The 20,337-nt window shown below is 48.2% G+C and overlaps 1 protein-coding gene across 9 annotated transcripts in view; it reads right to left on the minus strand.

Moving 5' to 3' along the window:
* LOC139581490 (mitogen-activated protein kinase kinase kinase kinase 4-like) overlaps positions 1 to 20,337 on the minus strand; it is a 143,031-nt gene that overhangs the window by 101,222 nt on the left and 21,472 nt on the right. For all 9 annotated transcript variants that reach the window (XR_011676241.1, XR_011676240.1, XM_071411299.1 and 6 more), the window contains exons 3-12: positions 19,329 to 19,385; positions 16,276 to 16,401; positions 15,616 to 15,726; positions 15,043 to 15,133; positions 14,764 to 14,894; positions 14,439 to 14,493; positions 11,525 to 11,603; positions 8,808 to 8,980; positions 2,410 to 2,482; positions 489 to 696 (exon numbers count right to left, since the gene is read on the minus strand). Coding sequence is in view for 7 of the 9 variants with exons in the window: in XM_071411299.1 (XP_071267400.1) it covers positions 489 to 696; positions 2,410 to 2,482; positions 8,808 to 8,980; positions 11,525 to 11,603; positions 14,439 to 14,493; positions 14,764 to 14,894; positions 15,043 to 15,133; positions 15,616 to 15,726; positions 16,276 to 16,401; positions 19,329 to 19,385 (1,104 nt within the window). In the remaining 2 variants the exon portion in view is untranslated. The remainder of the gene's footprint in view (positions 1 to 488; positions 697 to 2,409; positions 2,483 to 8,807; positions 8,981 to 11,524; positions 11,604 to 14,438; positions 14,494 to 14,763; positions 14,895 to 15,042; positions 15,134 to 15,615; positions 15,727 to 16,275; positions 16,402 to 19,328; positions 19,386 to 20,337) is intronic.

Consider the following 20,337-nt stretch of genomic DNA (forward strand, 5'->3'; position numbering starts at 1 on the left):
CCTCAACTTCATTCAACACAACAGAATGTTTTCTCTGCAAATAGTCAGTGAGACATCACAGTCCAACACGGCACATGACATCACTTTCTAGCCATCTGTACGGCACTATACATCAACAGCAAACACTACAGAACATACAATTTCTGTGCATTCAGACCTAATACGACATACGTTATTTGTCTTTTGTGCAAAGCAAACCACACAGGAGCATCACTCCTGAACGCAATCCCTCCGTATTTGGAAAAAACAACAAAATACTCTATATTGTTCTATAAGACAATTATTTGGTTTGTTCAACACTAAACAGTCCTTCTCATTTGAGCCAAACAAACAACAGGAGAGAGAAAGAGAGAGAGAAATAGAGAGAAAGCCCGCCAAATCTCTAGCCAGCCAAGCTCATTTGCTGGCTGGGCAGCAGGCATTTGGCTCTGCTGCTCTGTTGGAGACGGCTGCTGAGAGGAGTGTTTCAACTAAAGAGTGTCTCTCACGTCCTCCAGCCTCCTGCGCTGCTCCTTCTGCTGGTGGATCCTCTTCTGCCTCTCGGCCAGCAGCTGCTGTTTGTACCTCTCCTGGTCCCGGAGCTGCTGCTGCAGGACCTGCTGCTGTCGCTGGGCTTCTGACCAGTTCTTGTTCTCCTGCTGCAGACGCAGGAACTCTCTTCTCAGAGTGGACTCCCCCGGCAGGTTCACTATCGAGCTAGAGTGATAGGACAGAGAGGGTAGCCGAAGAGCAGGGCACAGAGTCAGTGATGGGCAGGCGGAGTGAGGAGGCACATGGATTTATTGCTAGGAGTACACACACGCACGCACGCACGCACACACACACACACACACACACACACACACACACACACACACACACACACACACACACACACACACACATACACACACACATACACACACTTGGGGGTATATACGGACTGGGATACACAGGGACACATACTGTACTGTCCACAGCAGAAAATATATATTTTTATAGTCACTGCCATATGGCGCCCTGTCCAGCTAAGCGAAAAGAAGCAGAGCATCTGGTGTCTTCATTGACAAGCCCATGCGTTCACACATTGTGCACTCTCAGACGAATATCCTCTATGACAGTTCTCAGGCCTGCATTACATAAACAGTAGAGCTTGGACTTCATAGAGGGGATCAGCTGGCTGTTCGATGGACCCAGTAGAGCTTGGACTCTAGCTTCACAGAGGGGGTCAGCTGGCTGTTCGATGGACCCAGTAGAGCTTGGACTCTAGCTTCACAGAGGGGATCAGCTGGCTGTTCGATGGATCCAGTAGAGCTTGGACTCTAGCTTCACAGAGGGGATCAGCTGGCTGTTCGATGGATCCAGTAGAGCTTGGACTCTAGCTTCACAGAGGGGATCAGCTGGCTGTTCGATGGACCCAGTAGAGCATGGACTCTAGCTTCACAGAGGGGGTCAGCTGGCTGTTTCATGGACCCAGTAGAGCTTGGACTCTAGCTTCACAGAGGGGATCAGCTGGCTGTTCGATGTACCCAGTAGAGCTTGGACTCTAGCTTCACAGAGGGGGTCAGCTGGCTGTTCGATGTACCCAGTAGAGCTTGGACTCTAGCTTCACAGAGGGGATCAGCTGGCTGTTCGATGGATCCAGTAGAGCTTGGACTCTAGCTTCACAGAGGGGGTCAGCTGGCTGTTTGATGGACCCAGTAGAGCTTGGACTCTAGCTTCACAGAGGGGATCAGCTGGCTGTTCGATGGACCCAGTAGAGCTTGGACTCTAGCTTCACAGAGGGGGTCAGCTGGCTGTTTCATGGACCCAGTAGAGCTTGGACTCTAGCTTCACAGAGGGGATCAGCTGGCTGTTCGATGGACCCAGTAGAGCTCGGACTCTAGCTTCACAGAGGGGGTCAGCTGGCTGTTCGATGGACCCAGTAGAGCTTGGACTCTAGCTTCACAGAGGGGATCAGCTGGCTGTTCGATGTACCCAGTAGAGCTTGGACTCTAGCTTCACAGAGGGGGTCAGCTGGCTGTTCGATGGACCCAGTAGAGCTTGGACTCTAGCTTCACAGAGGAGGTCAGCTGGCTGTTCGATGGACCCAGTAGAGCTTGGACTCTAGCTTCACAGAGGGGGTCAGCTGGCTGTTTGATGGACCCAGTAGAGCTTGGACTCTAGCTTCACAGAGGGGGTCAGCTGGCTGTTCGATGGAGCCAGTAGAGCTTGGAACCTAGCTTCACAGAGGGGTTCAGCTGGCTGTTCGATGGAGCCAGTAGAGCTTGGACTCTAGCTTCACAGATGGAGTCAGCTGGCTGTTCAATGGACCCAGTAGAGCATGGACTAGCTTCACAGAGGGGATCAGCTGGCTGTTCAATGGACCCAGGCGTGACGCCAGAGCTAGTGTTTGACCTTCTTTACAGTGTTAACGCTGTGTCATCATACCTGGGTTCACCTTCCTCTTCGTTAATCTCCTCCTCCTCATCCTCACTGCCGCTGTATTCATACTCTGGGCTCTCTGTGGACAACATGTGACCAGAGTATATTTTAGACATGAGGGATGCATGCAATCTCAATGATACAGTACATTATGCACATAACTATACAGTGCCTACGGAAAGTAGTCAGACCCTTTGACTTTCCCCACATTTTGTTACGTTACAGCCTTATTTTAAAATGTAGTAAATAAATAAAAATCCTCAGCAATCTACACACAATACCCTACAATGACAAACTGAAAACATGTTTTAGAAATTTAGGAAATGTATTCAAAACATATTCAGACCATTTGCTATGAGACTCGAAATTGAGCTCAGGTGCATCCTGTTTCCATTGATCATCCTTGAGATGTTTCTACAACTTGATTGGAGTCCACCTGTGGTAAATTCAATTGATTGGACATGATTTGGAAAGGCACACACCTGTCTATAAGGTCCCACAGTTGACAGTGCATGTCAGAGCAAAAACCAAGCCATGAGGTCGAAGGAATTGTCCGTATAGCTACAAGACAGGATTGTGTTGAGGCACAGTGTAACGGCTGTCGCTCTCCTCATCCTCGGATGAGGTGAGGAGAGAAGGATCCTCAGACCAAAACGCAGGCTCAGGGAAATAAGCCATCTTTATTATAAATATTGATGGCACACGAAACGAAACAAAACACTTTCCAAACTACAAAATAACAAAACGACGTTGACGCAACCTGAACATAAACTTACATAACTAAACATAAACTTACGTACAGGAAAACAGACGACATCGAAACGAAACGAAACAAACAAACGCTACAGTCCCATGTGGTACGAACAGACATACGGACACAGGAGACAATCACCCACAAACAAACAGTGAGAATGCCCTACCTAAATATGACTCTTGATTAGAGAAAAACGCAAACCACCTGCCTCTAATCAAGAGCCATACCAGGCAAACCAAAACCAACATAGAAACGAATAACATAGACTGCCCACCCAAAACACATGCCCTGACCATAAACACATAAAAACAACATAAAACAGGTCAGGACTGTTACAGTACCCCCCCCTCAAGATGCGCACGCCGGGCGCACAAGCACAAAGTCCAGGGGAGGGTCCGGGTGGGCAGTTGACCACGGTGGTGGTTCCGGCTCAGGACGCTGTCCCCATACCACCATAGTCCATCCTAACTTCCTCCCTCCAAGAATGTCCACCCTCTTTTGACCCCCACAAAATCCCCTTAACAACATATCTAATAAGGACAACACCGGGACAGAGAGATAAATCAAGACAGAGGGATAGATAAGAATATAGAAGTAGATAAAGATAGAGAGGGAGATCAGGATAGAGGGGCAACTCCGGACTGAAAGGCAGCTCCGGACAGAGAGACAGCTCTGGACTGATGGGCAGTTCTGGGTATCTAGCCTTTTCAGGCTGAAGGGCAGCTCATGGCTGACTGACGACTCTCGACGCTCATGGCAGGCTGACGGCTCTCGACGCTCATGGCAGGCTGACGGCTCTCGACGCTCATGGCAGGCTGACGGCTCTCGACGCTCATGGCAGGCTGACGGCTCTCGACGCTCATGGCAGGCTGACGGCTCTCGACGCTCATGGCAGGCTGACGGCTCTCGACGCTCATGGCAGGCTGACGGCTCTCGACGCTCATGGCAGGCTGACGGCTCTCGACGCTCATGGCGCTCTGACGGCTCTGGCTGCTCATGGCGCTCTGACGGCTCTGGCTGCTCATGGCGCTCTGACGGCTCTGGCTGCTCATGGCGCTCTGACGGCTCTGGCTGCTCATGGCGCTCTGACGGCTCTGGCTGCTCATGGCGCTCTGACGGCTCTGGCTGCTCATGGCTCGCTGGCGGCTCTGGCAGATCCTGTCTGGTTGGCGGCTCTGGCAGATCCTGTCTGGTTGGCGGCTCTGGCAGATCCTGTCTGGTTGGCGGCTCTGGCAGATCCTGTCTGGTTGGCGGCTCTGGCAGATCCTGTCTGGTTGGCGGCTCTGGCAGATCCTGTCTGGTTGGCGGCTCTGGCAGATCCTGTCTGGCTGACGGCTCTAGCGGCTCCTGTCTGGCTGATGGCTCTAGCGGCTCCTGTCTGGCTGACGGCTCTGTAGGCTCATGGCAGACGGGCGGCTTTGCAGGCTCATGGCAGACGGGCGGCTTTGCAGGCTCCTGGCAGACGGATGGCTCAGACGGCGCTGGGGAGACGGATGGCTCAGATGGCGCTGGGGAGACGGATGGCTCAGATGGCGCTGGGGAGACGGATGGCTCAGATGGCGCTGGGGAGACGGATGGCTCAGATGGCGCTGGGGAGACGGATGGCTCAGATGGCGCTGGTGAGACGGATGGCTCTAGCCGGATACGGCGCACTGTAGACCTGGTGCGTGGTGCCGGAACTGGAGGCACCGTGCTAATGATAAGCACCTTCCTACTAGTGCGGGGAGCAGGGACAGGGCACACTGTATTCTCAAAGCCTACTCTACCCCTGATGCGTGGTACCGGCACTGGTGACGCCGGGCTGAGGACAAGCACATCAGGATTAGTAGGGGGAGAATATACAGTGTGTACAGGGCTCTGGAGACGCACTGGTAGCTTAGTGCGTGGGGCCGGAACTGGAGGCACCGGGCTAGATACACGCACTACAGGGAGAGTGCGTGGAGGAGGAACAGGGCTCAGGATACGCACTGGTAGCCTAGTGCGTAGTGTAGACACTGTAGGTACTAGGCTGGGGCGGGGAGGTGGTGCCGGAAATACCGGACCGTGGAGGCGTACTGGCACTCTTGAGCATTGAGCTTGCCCAACCTTACCTGGTTGAATACTCCCGGTTGCCCGACCAGTGCGGGGAGGTGGAATAACCCGCACCGGGCTATGTAGGCGAACCGGGGAAACCATGCGTAAGGCAGGTGCCATGTATGCCGGCCCGAGGAGACGCACTGGAGACCAGACGCGTTGAGCCGGCCTCATGACACCTGGCTCAATACCCAATCTAGCCCTACCAGTGCGGGGAGGTGGAATAACCCGCACTGGGCTATGCACTCGTACAGGAGACACCGTGCGCTCTACTGCGTAACACGGCGCCTGCCCGTACTCCCGCTCTCCACGGTAAGCCTGGGAAGTGGGCGCAGGTCTCCTACCTGCCCTTGGCCCACTATCTCCTAGCCCCCCCCCAAGAAATTTTTGGGAATTACTTACGGGCTTTTTTGGCTTCCGTGCCAGACGCGTTCCCTCATAGCTCCGGTTCCTCTCTCCGGTAGCCTCTGCTCTCCTCAGTGCCTCCACCTGTTCCCATGGCTTTTCGGGCTTCCAGCCACGTCTCCTTGCTGCCTCCTCAAACCACCGCTCCTGGGCTTTAGCTGCCTCCCTCTCTTCCTGGGAACGGCGATTTTCTCCTGCCTTAGCCCAGGGACCTTCTCCATTCATTATCTGCTCCCATGTCCAGAAATCCTTGTTTTTCTCCTGTCCCTTACTCCGTTTATTTTTCCCTTGCCGCTTGGTCTTAGCGTGGTGGTGGGTGATTCTGTAACGGCTGTCGCTCTCCTCATCCTCGGATGAGGTGAGGAGAGAAGGATCCTCAGACCAAAACGCAGGCTCAGGGAAATAAGCCATCTTTATTATAAATATTGATGGCACACGAAACGAAACAAAACACTTTCCAAACTACAAAATAACAAAACGACGTTGACGCAACCTGAACATAAACTTACATAACTAAACATAAACTTACGTACAGGAAAACAGACGACATCGAAACGAAACGAAACAAACAAACGCTACAGTCCCATGTGGTACGAACAGACATACGGACACAGGAGACAATCACCCACAAACAAACAGTGAGAATGCCCTACCTAAATATGACTCTTGATTAGAGAAAAACGCAAACCACCTGCCTCTAATCAAGAGCCATACCAGGCAAACCAAAACCAACATAGAAACGAATAACATAGACTGCCCACCCAAAACACATGCCCTGACCATAAACACATAAAAACAACATAAAACAGGTCAGGACTGTTACACACAGATCTGGGGAAGGGTACCAAAAAATGTCTGCAGCATAGAAGGTCCTCAATAACACAGTAGCCTCCATCATTCTTCAATAGAAGTAGTTTTGAACCACCAAAACTCTTCCTAGAGCAGGCCGCCTGGCCAAATTGAGCAATCGAGGGAGAAGGGCCTTGGTCAGGGAGGTGACCAAGAACCTGATGGTCCCTCTGACAGAGCTCTAGAGTTCCTCTGTGGAGATGGGAGAACCTTCCAGAAAGAAAACCATCTCTGCATCACTCCACCAATCAGGCCTTTATGGTAGAGTGGCCAGATGGAAGCCACTCCACAGAAAAGGCAAATGATAGCCACTAGGAGTTTGCCAAAAGGCACTTAAAGACTCTCAGACCATGAGAAAAAATATTCTCTGGTCTGATGAAACCAAGATTGAATTCTTTGGCCTGAATGCCAAGCGTCACGTCTGGGGGAAACCTGGCACCATCCCTACGGTGAAGCATGGTGGTGGCAGCATCATGCTGTGGGGATGTTTTTCAGCGGCAGGGACTGGGAGACTTGTCAGGATCGAGGCAAAGATTAACGGAGCAATGTACAGAGAGATGCTTGATGAAAACCTGCTTCAGCGTGCTCAGGACCTCAGACTGGGGTGAAGGTTCATCTTCCAACTGGACAACGACCCTAAGCACTCAGCCAAGACAACACAGCAGTGGCTTCGGGACAAGTCTCTGAATGTCCTTGAGTGGCTCAGCCAGAACCCGGATCGAACACCTCTGGAGACACCTGAAAATAGCTGTGCAGCAACGCTCCCCATCCAACCTGACAGAGCTTGAGAGGATCTGCAGAGAAAAATGGGAGAAACTCCCCAAATACAGGTGTGCCAAGCTTGTAGCGTCATACCCAAGAAGAGTGGCGCAGCGGTCTAAGGCACTGCATCTCAGTGCAAGAGGCGTCAATACATAATCCACGCTGTATCACATCCAGCCGTGATTGGGAGTCCCATAGCGAGGCACACAATTGGCCCAGCGTTGTCCGGGTTTGGCCGGGGTAGGCCATCATTGTAAATAAGAATTTGGGTCTGAATACCTTCCGAAAGCACTGTATATACAAGGATGAACAACGAGGTGGTTATTCTGTACAGTACAACAGGCTCACACATACTGTAACTTTCCCACAGTCAGCTAGTTCCTCCTCTCTCACCATCTAAGCAGGGAAAACATCAATTACAGTAAAACAACCCAATGTCTCCTCTCCAGGTGTCTCCTGCAGTTTACCCACATGGAACTAAAACTACTCATGAACAGTCTCACTTCCTTTTCTTCAGCTGGATTCCATTCCAAAACGCTTGTCAAAATGACTAAATAGTTCAGCATGTTAAATTACGCTCATTCTTCCTTCTGAACCCTCACAAGTGTTTGTGAATTACACTGAGAAAGAATAAGAAAGAGAGAGATTATGACAGAGAGAGAGAAAGAGAGAGAGAGAGAGAGAGGGAGAGAGAGAGAGAAAGAGAGAGAGAGTTAAAGAGAGGAAGGGAGAGACGGGAAGCGAGAGATATAGAGAATGAGAGAGAAAGAGAGCGAGAGAGGAAGGAGAGGAAAGAGTGGGCTGGCCAAAGAAAATGGGCATCTGTTTCTAATTCCCAGTCAAACTCTAGTAGGTTATGAAAACAGGGTAACGACTGAGTGTTTCTGCTGTGTTTGGAGCCGCCGCTATCAGCGTCTCATTCGCTCTCACTAAAGGTTTGGTTCTGCTCTAAAAGGTAATTTCACTGTCTGTCTGAACAGTTAAGCAGAACGCCAACCAACCAACGAACGGCACGAGGCCTAGGAAACCGCCATTTCGCTTTCGAGGTCGAAGCCTAGAGTTTCTGTGGGCTCAGGGAGACGATGTCATTATGTGGCGTGAGGAGGAAGACGGAGGGAGGGAGGTCGCTGATGGTGTGGTGCAGTCTGGGAGATGATTAAACACGGCCTCCTCTGAGGGCGCATTCCTCTCACATGACACGAGTGTGCAGTCTCACTGTGAGAGGCTGACAAGAAGCAGTCCTGCTTCTGCCTCTAAACCCAATAGCCACCACATTACCAGTGGATAATAGAACCTGTCAAGCTGATGACAGTAATACAGTAGCCTCTCACTAGGCTTAGAGGAATTAAACACTAGGAAAGGCTTGAGGATCAAAATGCCTTTTTACTGCCACTTTAACTGTCGCTGCCAGTATGACTAAGAATAACAAGGCCAAAAAGGCACCCCATGGTTGTTGGCAGTGCAAAGTATCATACAGCACTAAAGCTTGCGTACCAGTCTCAGCAACTGTTGAGTGACACTAGGTGATCTCTGCTATCCTGTAATGACAACATGGCCTCACCTTTATCTCTCTTCTTCCTGGTTCTGTCCAGGTGGTCTTTGAGCATGATGCGGACCTGTCGTTCGTTGGGCAGGTCTTTGATGAACGAGTGCCTTAGGAGGGTTTCTGTAGCGGGACGATGGAGGTAGTTCTTCACCAGACAGCTCTCCACAAAGGTCATTAACTTCTTGGACCTGGTGAGGACACAGGGCCACAACATGCTCAGGCAGTGTCCAAGATCGCAACCTAACCCCTGTAGTATGTAGTGCACTACTGTTGGCCAGATCCTCATAGGCTATAGGGAATAGGGTGTGATTTCAGACAGCCTCAACGTATTCCCAAAGTCTGCCACGCATGAACCCAACACAATGCTTCATGCATTATGAAATGCATTATGAAAGGGTTGCTGAGAACTGGAAGACAAAAGTTTCTCTACCTTCCCTTCCCATTGTATCTAAAAAGCCTAATTTCAGACTCCTGCATGCGGTCAAACTGTTACTGTAGGGGTTTGTCTTCTCACACTATGATGCTAAAATTATAAACAGGAACGTGACAATCAACCATATGTGCTCAGCCTAAACTAATGCTACAGTATACAACAAAAAGTGACATACGGGGTAAGGAAGGGACATTGTATTGCAGCAGTTTTGTTGGCAGTAATGTTATTGGAGCTAGCTAAGCAAGGGTAAAAGGTGAAGGAAGGCGGAGGAAGGCTTGATGAGTTTTGGACACTGGGGAAAACATTCCTGCTGTGTTGTTGATGCTCTGTGGGGTGTGAGAGTGGTGTCTCTGAGGGAGAGAGGCAGAGTGGTGTCGCTAAGGGAGGCAGAGTGGTGTCGCTAAGGGAGGCAGAGTGGTGTCTCTAAAGGAGAGAGACAGAGTGGTGTTTCTAAGGGAGAGAGACAGAGTGGTGTTTCTAAGGGAGATAGGCATCGTGGTGTCTCTAAGGAAGCAGAGTGGTAGCGAGACAGAGTGTTGTCTCTAAGGGAGAGAGGCAGAGTGGTGTCTCTAAGGGAGAGAGACAGAGTGGTGTCTCTAAGGGAGAGAGGCAGAGTGGTGTCTCTAAGGGAGAGAGACAGAGTGGTGTCTCTAAGGGAGAGAGACAGAGTGGTGTCTCTAAGGGAGAGAGGCAGAGTGGTGTCTCTAAGGGAGAGAGGCAGAGTGGTGTCTCTAAGGGAGAGAGACAGAGTGAGGCAGAGTGGTGTCTCTAAGGGAGAGAGACAGAGTGGTGTCTCTAAGGGAGAGAGGCAGAGTGGTGTCTCTAAGGGAGAGAGACAGAGTGGTGTCTCTAAGGGAGAGAGACAGAGTGGTGTCTCTAAGGGAGAGAGGCAGAGTGGTGTCTCTAAGGGAGAGAGACAGAGTGGTGTTTCTAAGGGAGAGAGACAGAGTGGTGTTTCTAAGGGAGATAGGCATCGTGGTGTCTCTAAGGAAGCAGAGTGGTAGCGAGACAGAGTGTTGTCTCTAAGGGAGAGAGGCAGAGTGGTGTCTCTAAGGGAGAGAGACAGAGTGGTGTCTCTAAGGGAGAGAGGCAGAGTGGTGTCTCTAAGGGAGAGAGACAGAGTGGTGTCTCTAAGGGAGAGAGACAGAGTGGTGTCTCTAAGGGAGAGAGGCAGAGTGGTGTCTCTAAGGGAGAGAGGCAGAGTGGTGTCTCTAAGGGAGAGAGACAGAGTGAGGCAGAGTGGTGTCTCTAAGGGAGAGAGACAGAGTGGTGTCTCTAAGGGAGAGAGGCAGAGTGGTGTCTCTAAGGGAGAGAGACAGAGTGGTGTCTCTAAGGGAGAGAGACAGAGTGGTGTCTCTAAGGGAGAGAGGCAGAGTGGTGTCTCTAAGGGAGAGAGGCAGAGTGGTGTCTCTAAGGGAGAGAGACAGAGTGAGGCAGAGTGGTGTCTCTAAGGGAGAGAGACAGAGTGGTGTCTCTAAGGGAGAGAGACAGAGTGGTGTCTCTAAGGGAGAGAGACAGAGTGGTGTCTCTAAGGGAGAGAGGCAGAGTGGTGTCTCTAAGGGAGAGAGGCAGAGTGGTGTCTCTAAGGGAGAGAGGCAGAGTGGTGTCTCTAAGGGAGGGAGGCATCGTGCTGTCTCTGAGGGAGGGAGCAGAGTGGTGTCTCTAAGGGAGAGAGGCAGAGTGGTGTCTCTCAGGGAGATAGGCAGCGTGGTGTCTCTGAGGGAGGGAGCAGAGTGGTGTCTCTAAGGGAGAGAGGCAGAGTGGTGTCTCTAAGGGAGAGAGGCAGAGTGGTGTCTCTGAGGGAGGGAGCAGAGTGGTGTCTCTAAGGGATGGAGGCAGAGTGGTATCTCGAAGGGAGGGAGGCAGAGTGGTATCTCTGAGGGAGGCAGAGTGGTGTCTCTAAGGGAGGGAGGCAGAGTGGTGTCTTTAAGGGATGGAGGCAGAGTGGTATCTCTAAGGGAGGGAGGCAGAGTGGTGTCTCTGAGGGAAGGAGGCAGAGTGGTGTCTCTAAGGGATGGAGGCAGAGTGATATCTCTAAGGGAGGGAGGCAGAGTGGTGTCTCTGAGGGAAGGAGGCAGAGTGGTGTCTCTGAGGGATGGAGGCAGAGTGGTATCTCTAAGGGAGGGAGGCAGAGTGGTGTCTCTGAGGGAGACAGAGTGGTGTCTCTGAGGGAAGGAGGCAGAGTGGTGTCTCTGAGGGAAGGAGGTAGAGTGGTGTCTCTGAGGGAAGGAGGCAGAGTGGTGTCTCTGAGGGAGGGAGGCAGAGTGGTGTCGCTAAGAGAGAGAGCTGTCTTTCTTACCATTTCTTTGATTTGAGCTTGGGGGGCAGGTTGCGAGGAATGAGGAACAGGGCTCTCATGGGATGCATGTCACACAAGGCTGGGGACAGAGACAGACAGAGAAACTATGGTTGCGTCCCAAATGGCACCATATTCCCTTTTTTTGCACTACTTTTAACCAGGGCCTCTTGTCAAAAGTAGTGCACTATGTAGGGAATAGTGTGCTGTTTAGAATGCACAGGACAGAAAGTGGACCGAGGTTATGAGAGGCCCCATTGTGCCACAATCACATGGCAGGGGATGGAAGAAGTGTTCCGCAGTGTTGTCAATATTAGGCTACAGTCCTGTCCTGTTACACTCAGCCTGAAAAATGTATACAGTACCAGTCAAAAGTTTGGACACATCTACAGATTCCAGGGGTTTTCTTTATTTTTACTATTTACTATGTGCCTGTTAAAAGTTCATTTGTGGAATTTCTTTCCTTCTTAATGCGTTTGAGCGAACCAGTTGTGTTGTGACAAGGTAGGGGTGGTATACAGAAGATAGCCTTATTTGGTAAAAGACCAAGTCCATATTATGGCAATAAAAGCTCAAATAAGCAAAGAAAAACGACAGTCCATCATTACTTTAAGACATGAAGCTCAGTCAAAGTTTCTTCAAGTGCAGTCACAAAAACCATGAAGCGCTATGATGAAACTGGCTCTCATGAGGACGGCCACAGGTAAGGAAGACCCAGAATTACCTCTGCTGCAGAGGATAAGTTCATTAGAGTTAACTGCCTCAGATATCGGCAATAAACTGCACCTCAGATTGCACCTCACAGAGTTCAAGTAAAAGACACATTTCAACATCAACTGTTGAAGAGGAGACTGCATGAATCAGGCCTTCATGGTCGAATTGCTGCAAAGAAACCACTACTAAAGGACACCAATACTAAGAAGAGACTTGCTTGGGCCAAGAAACACGAGCAATGGACATTAGACCGGTGGAAATCTGTCCTTTGGTCGGATGAGTCCAAATTTGAGATTTCTGGTTCCAACCGCCGTGTCTTTGTGAGACGCAGAGTAGGTGAACGGATCGTCTCTGCATGTGTGGTTCCCACCGTGAAGCATGGAGGAGGAGGTGTGATGGTGTGGGGGTGCTTTGCTGGTGACACTGTCAGTGATTTAATTAGAATTCAAGGCACAATTAACCAGCATGGCTACCACAGCATTCTGCAGCGATACGCCATCCCATCTGGTTTACTCTTAATGGGACTATCATTTGTTTTTCAACAGGACAATGACCCAACACACCTCCAGGCTGTGTAAGGGCTATTTTACCAAGAAAGAGAATGATGGAGTGCTGCATCAGATTACCTGGCCTCCACAATCCCCCGACCTCAACCCAATTGAGATGGTTTAAGATGAGTTGGACCGCAGAGTGAAGGAAAAGCAGCCAACAAGTCCTCAGCATATGTGGGAACTCCTTTAAGACTGTTGGAAAAACATTCCAGGTGAAGCTGGTTGAGAGAATGCCAAGAGTGTACAAAGCTATCATCAAGGTGGCTACTTTGAAGAATCTCAAATTGAAAATGTATTTTGAATTGTTTAACAAATTTTTGGTTACTACATGATTGCATATGTGTTATTTCATAGTTTTGATGCCTTTACTATTATTCTACAATGTAGAAAATAGAGGTCGCCCGATTATGATTTTTCAACGCCGATACCGATACCGATTATTGGAGGACCAAAAAAGCCAATACCGATTAATCAGACGATTTTTATTTATTTATTTGTAATAATGACAATTACAACAATACTGAATGAACACTTATTTTAACTTAATATAATACATCAATAAAATCAATTTAGCCTCAAATAAATAATGAAACATGTTCAATTTGGTTTAAATAATGCAAAAACAAAGTGTTGGAGAAGAAAGTAAAAGTGCAATATGTGCCATGTAAGAAAGCTAACGTTTAAGTTCCTTGCTCAGAACATGAGAACATATGAAAGCTGGTGGTTCCTTTTAACATGAGTCTTCAATATTCCCAGGTAAGAAGTTTTAGGTTGTAGTTATTATAGGAATTATAGGACTATTTCTCTCTATACCATTTGTATTTCATTAACCTTTGACTGTTGGATGTTCTTATAGGCACTTTAGTATTGCCAGTGTAACAGTATAGCTTCCGTCCCTCTCCTTGCTCCTACCTGGGCTCGAACCAGGAACACATCGACAACAGCCACCCTCGAAGCAGCGTTACCCATGCAGAGCAAGGGGAATAACTACTCCAAGTCTCAGAGCGAGTGACGTTTGAAACGCTATTAGCGCACACCCCGCTAACTAGCTAGCCATTTCACATCAGTTACACCAGCCTCATCTCGGGAGTTGATAGGCTTGAAGCACAGCGAAGAGTTTCTGGCAAAACGCAGGAAAGTGCTGTTTGAATGAATGCTTACGAGCCTGCTGCTGCCTACCACCGATTTCCGATTGTTATGAAAACTTGAAATCGTCTCTAATTGATCGGCCATTCCGATTAATCGGTCGACCTCTAGTAGAAAATAGTAAAAATAAAGACACACTCTTGAATGAGTAGGTATGTCCAAACTTTTGACTGGCACTGAATATTTATTGATACAATTTTGGGGAGAAAAAATGTATATTTCACAAAAGTAGTACACTGGGCCTTTATCAGTCCTACATTAGCAGACCAATATAGCATCTGCAGCGCGGGCAAACTCACAGCTAATGCAACAAAACTCAAACTACAACATTGTACAGGATACAGGATACAACAAATGCTTAAAAGAAAATAAACCATATAATTACAGCAGAGCATATTAGCCATGGACTAGAAAACCCTCCCGCTATAAGATGTGGAGGAGAAAGAGAAGATTGCTGAGATTGTAATGTGTATGGACAGGAGAGAAGGGAGGAGGGTAACACTTACGTGGTGCTCCTTCAGCCATCTCCAGAGCTGTGATTCCCAGAGACCACAGGTCACTCTATAGGGAGTCATCCAGTCAGAGCCATTTCAGATTCACACAACAGAAATACAGACAGAAATACATAAAGTACACACACACACACACACACACACACACACACACACACACACACACACACACACACACACACACACACACACACACACACACAAATAAACACACGCACACACACACAAATAAACACACGCCCTCCCCCCACCCCCACATACACATACACATTCACGCACGCAAAAACAGCATTTCCAGCAGAGATTGGCTCCCTTTTACCCTGTAGTCGTAGGTTGAGTCTGGGTTCTCGTCACAGGCAATGACCTCAGGGGCCATCCAGTACGGAGTCCCAATAAAGGTGTTCCTCCTCCCTATCGTCCTGTCCAGCTGAGCACTCACCCCAAAGTCAACTGGCAAAGACAAGACACTGTGTTTGAACAGTTTAAACCACACCCACAAGGGAACAGCAGGCAAATACTGAAGTGACAGTGACAAATCCTTTCCACTGTGGCTATGTGGGATGTGAGTTGAACTTTGACCCTGTCTCCTAGTCCTTACCTAGCTTGACCTCCGCATTCTCAGTCAGCAGCACGTTCTGGCCTTTGATGTCACGGTGAATGACGTGGTGTGAGTGGAGGTGAGACAGGCCCTGTGTTGACACACACATACACACACGCACAATGTCAGGACACCACACACAAACAAACACACATGCACGCACACACACACACACGCACACACACATCACATAATCTCTCTCTCTCTCTCTCTCTCTCTCTCTCTCTCTCAGAGCTTGGAAACAGGCACAGCGAGGAAGTGTACACTGCTTCAAAGGAGTGGGAAAAAAATTCAGGAAGTTTGTTTATTTAAGATAATGACTTCAGTGTTCCACTGCTATCTCCCACGATGCCCTCTGCCCTGTGGGTCACCGTCTAGCCTAACTCTCAATGACCGTCCTGCCATAAATTTTGAAGAAAAAGCTCCTAATCCAAAACAATAACTCTCCTGCTACAATACGGCCGATATAGGATGAGACAAACTCTCTGAAGTGATTCTCAGGACCTTTATATTTCCCAGGGGTTTGGGGAGAACATCCTGGTTAAATGGCTTATCTCCAGTAGCAGTACTCACTCGGAGGACCTCCCTGCAGATGTAGGCGATCCAGTCCTCCTTTAGGCTGTTCCCTTTAGTCTTCTTCACTAGGTCAGTGACTGAGCCCGCCCCACAGTACTCCATCACCAGCTATACGGCAAGGTCAGACAGACAGACAGACAGACAGACAGACAGACAGACAGACAGACAGACAGACAGACAGACAGACAGACAGACAGACAGACAGACAGACAGACAGACAGACAGACACACACACGCACGCACGCACGCACGCACACACACATACAGAGGAAATGGCTCAGACAGATGCCAGGCCACCAGCAGAACAGCACCCTTTAACACACGACTGTGGCTAGGCCTATAACACCGTCACATCCCACTATAGGCACACAGCACACAAGGAAAGGCAAAGATACAACTCATCATTTGTCATTTGATTATTGTTATCGGGAAATGTGTAGGAGTAGGACCCAGAGATTTTCCTGGTATTATTCATGGTGTCAGGAAAAACTCATGGCCCATATTATGTTTTCTAGGACCATGTTTTTTGGTGTTATAGAACGTGTATGAGCTGTACATACATACAGCGATAGAGGCCTTCTTAAAGATGATGCATTACTGAGATACCATGATTGAAGTGAGGAGAATTCAACAGAGAGATGGAGAACAGCCACTCACCCAGAGCTGGTCATCCTGACCTGCACGACTCTTCTTCACAAAGGCACCATAGTATGTAGCTATATTCCTATGATGGGAATATGTCTTCAACATATTAATCTCTAATTTGATTTCCTCTTCTTCTTCCTGTACACAAAAAAGGATATAATTTTTTTTTTTTATTAAACTTGACAACGGAAAACAGCAGGCCGTAATGCAGCCAAACCAAAACCCAGGGAGTGAACCCCTGCTTCTCTTGCTGCCCCTGCCCCTGCACAGAACAGTTACAGTTGACTTTTAAGACAAAATTCAAATTAAACTGAGCTGGCAGATTTGTGCTGGGCTCGCCATACTGGTGAGATGTGCTGTTAGCCTCTCTGGACCCACGGGCCTGCCAACACACATGGCAATCAACAGCAGTGGTGATGTCATCACTGGCTCAGTCACTACCAATTATGGAGTGTGGGTTTGGAGTCCATTTTAGCATTCATGTTTACATTGCATGGGGCCCTAAGGATATGTTAAATGATTTGTTTCTTCCCATATGCTCCACTGACAGACCCTCACTAAGGCTAAGGGAGGGCTCATGTAGCGTAGCATGTCTTTGGTGTGGAGATAGAAACAGACAGCTTCTCCTTAAGCAGTAGTGTGTGTCAGGGGCCTAGACGGGATTTGTTTTGTGTGTGAAGCCTTGGAAAAGCATGATGACACACGTATGCATTTCATTTCCATTCCCAGGGTTTTTCATAGTGTAGTATAGTCAACGGACTGCAACATGACACTGTCCTTCCTGCCAGGAAAACCACAACACCCCCATGCTTCTGGACAGAATATTAGAGATTTGCTTTGACTTGGTTAAACATTTACTGTTGACTAGTTCATTCCAGATTTACAGGGGCTGATAGCTTGTCTGGTTTGTTTAACAATAACGAAAATAATTACAGGATTATAAATGTGTTGTTTTCTGTACCAATACACAGACTTAACAACCAATACACAGACTTAACAACCAGTACACACCAGAAATAGACCGCTATATAATAAAATGAGGGAATTTATCTTCTCTATAACTTCTCCCTGAACGGTAGCAGTACAACATAAGAAGTTTAAATGGGGAAACCACGCAGTTTCTCTCTCTATTCTTGCCTCACAAAAGGCCTCCCTGCTCCTGTCTCCTGACCCCGAGAGACACAGCAGCTCCATTCAACATAGGCATTTGACCCCTCATAGAGCTGAGTAATCTCTCTTAAATAATGCTACCTCTCTATCCTGGAAAGGGAGACAACCACATGCCTTAACTGAACCTTCCTTTCCCTTTAAATCAAACCAGGAACAAGAGGAGAGGAAATTCCTACTAGGAAAGGACCCGGCACAGACGCTCTCTGTACAGAACAATGTCTCAATCCCCAGGAGGGTTTGAGGCGAGTGACCGGGCCGCGACTGGGGCCTGGGTCTGGGCTGAGGCCAGGCAGCCTGAATAGTGGGAGATAATGGAGGGGGAGCGAGGGAAGGGGAGTGAGGGTGAGCGATGGGAGGTTTTGGATGTGTTTTCAGGGAGAGGCCCTGGGCCTTCAGAGAGGGGCTATTCAGTTGTACAGGAAATCTCCTGCTAGTATCTCTCAGGGCAGATAGACAATACAAGATTGGCAGGGAAAGGGAAAAAGCTGAAGAGAGATAGCGAGAGACCCTGTGGGGGGGGGGGGGGGGGGTGTTATCTTCGCTGCTTAAACACCTTGGGGTGCAAATTGGTGAACTGGGCTTTTTAAACACACCTCAGCATTGCAGATATCCAGGCTGTACCACAACCGGCCGTGATTGGGAGTACCATAGGTCGGCGCACAATTGGTCCAGCCTCATCCGTCATTGTAAATAACAATTTGTTCTCAACTGACTTGCCTAGTTAAATAAAGGTTAAGTAAAATACATTGAAAAAATCCTTTATGTGTTAGGAAGATACAACACCTGTCATATCAGCAAGCAATGCAAGGCTTATCTTATTAAAACACAGATATTGAATAACTTAATATCAGTTTTAATGTTATGTATTGATGAATATACATTTGAAACTGTGTCTTATATTCTCTATTGAGTGAGTAGTGAAATAATAATTTGTTATCATGCAGTGTGTTGATGTTACGGCTCTCGTCGAAAGGAGTGGACCAAAGCGCAGTGTGGAAAGTGTTCATGATTTTTATTGTCAAAAAACACATAACCAAAGTGAAAACGAAAGCGCACAGTTCTGTCAGGTACAGACACGAAACAGAAAACAAGATCCCACAACCTAATGGTGGGAAAAAGGGCTGCCTAAGTATGATCCCCAATCAGAGACAACGATAGACAGCTGCCTCTGATTGGGAACCACACTCGGCCAAAAACAAAGAAACAGAAAACATAGAATGCCCACCCAAATCACACCCTGACCTAACCAAATAGAGGAATAAAAAGGCTCTCTAAGGTCAGGGCGTGACAGTTGAACTTAAGTCACTCTAGGACAAACATAATTTCAGATTGCACTGCAGAGACTGTCTGATGCTGTTTATCCTCCCTCAACTCTCAAAACTCAGATCTTAGTTTAAAATGTGCCTCAAAACGAAAAGAAAAAAAACCAAGATTTAATTAAATCTTTGGCCATGTACACTTTGTGCTATTGTAATAACGCTCCGCTTTGTTCTCGTTGCAGGCCAGGAGGGCCAACTCAATCAAGTACGCAGTGTCATCACCAGGTAGCTTTATTGCCCTGAGGGAATGAGATGATTGAACTTTCCCTGAACAAACATGGCTCCCAGTGTTCTCACCTCCTGATTGACAGCTCAGGATATAATAACCTTTGGTGCGCTGTGTTAACCGGGCCTCATTTGCATTTCTAAAATAAAACACCTCCTTTGAAGGGAAACTCTGATCTGAGTTTGATGTGATGAAACCTTTGGGGTCCCCTCCTCAGCCCCTCCTTGCCTCTTTGACTCGGCAGAGTGGCAGTCGCACGGCTGTGGCCCTCCCTGCATACAGCATTTCTGGGTGGCTTTGACGGGCAGGGAGGAAGGGATGGAGACAGGAACCAGAAGTAGCTGTCTTACCTCTGTCACGTCCATGACCTTGATAGCAGCCAGCTGTCCTGTCTTCACATGTCGACCCTGTTGAGACACAAGGACAGTTAGGGGCACAGTTAGGGACAGCACAGCCATCGGCCGCCACTGATTGCTGAGACAATCAAGGACCCTCAGAGAGTTGAGTAAATTTTCTATTGTGACCCGAGAAGTAAAATAAGGTATTTAGTGCATAGTCATTTAGGCTAATTGCATAAACGTTATGCAGTAGTTAAGCTTATTGTTGAGAAAATAACTACATTTTATGAAAAATACTTTTTAAGATAAACACATCATTCAATACAGGGCAACAACCACACTAGTAACCACAACGGAAAGTCTAGTGTTTAAGACAATGTCTACCAGTCAGTTGAGGTGAATTGAGAGAGAGGAAAATTGATATATTTCTCCAACTGAGTATGGTAGCTGCGTCCATTTGAGCAGAAAAAGAGGGAAAGAAAGGTAGAAGAGCAGTGCACATAAAAATATTAAACGTGTTGGAACCTGAGGAGCAGAAAAGTAGGTACAGCAACTGTTATTTGTGAAAAGTTTGCAGAGAAAATGGAACAAGGGCTGAACCGAGGCAGTACGTCTCACTAGACTGACCTCCATTGTTTGTTTATTTGAAAAATGGCTCATATCATCAACACAATTTACTGTTGTCTGCAGATTATCATGTACATATGGAAAGATTGAGTAGCTTGAAAATACCACAAAATGCTGTTATCCACCTCAGAACCCCCCCTCCCACCCATGAAATGCATATGAGTTAATATCCTATTTCCAAATCAGGAGTGCAGCGAGGGCCAATCAGATGGGCCAATCACATAATCAATACAATGCATTTAGCTGCCTCTCATGAACCAATAAGAGGCTTCTGTAACACTCTCCCTGGCTGCAGCCATCTCGTCACAGCGCGCAGTGAGCTGAGGCAGATTAATGTTAGTCCGTCGCACTTTACTGTTATTTTGCGAATGAATTTGCCATTTTGACAGGTGCC

The sequence above is a fragment of the Salvelinus alpinus genome, chromosome 7 (genome assembly GCF_045679555.1).
Source record: "Salvelinus alpinus chromosome 7, SLU_Salpinus.1, whole genome shotgun sequence".
Lineage (NCBI taxonomy): Eukaryota > Metazoa > Chordata > Actinopteri > Salmoniformes > Salmonidae > Salvelinus > Salvelinus alpinus.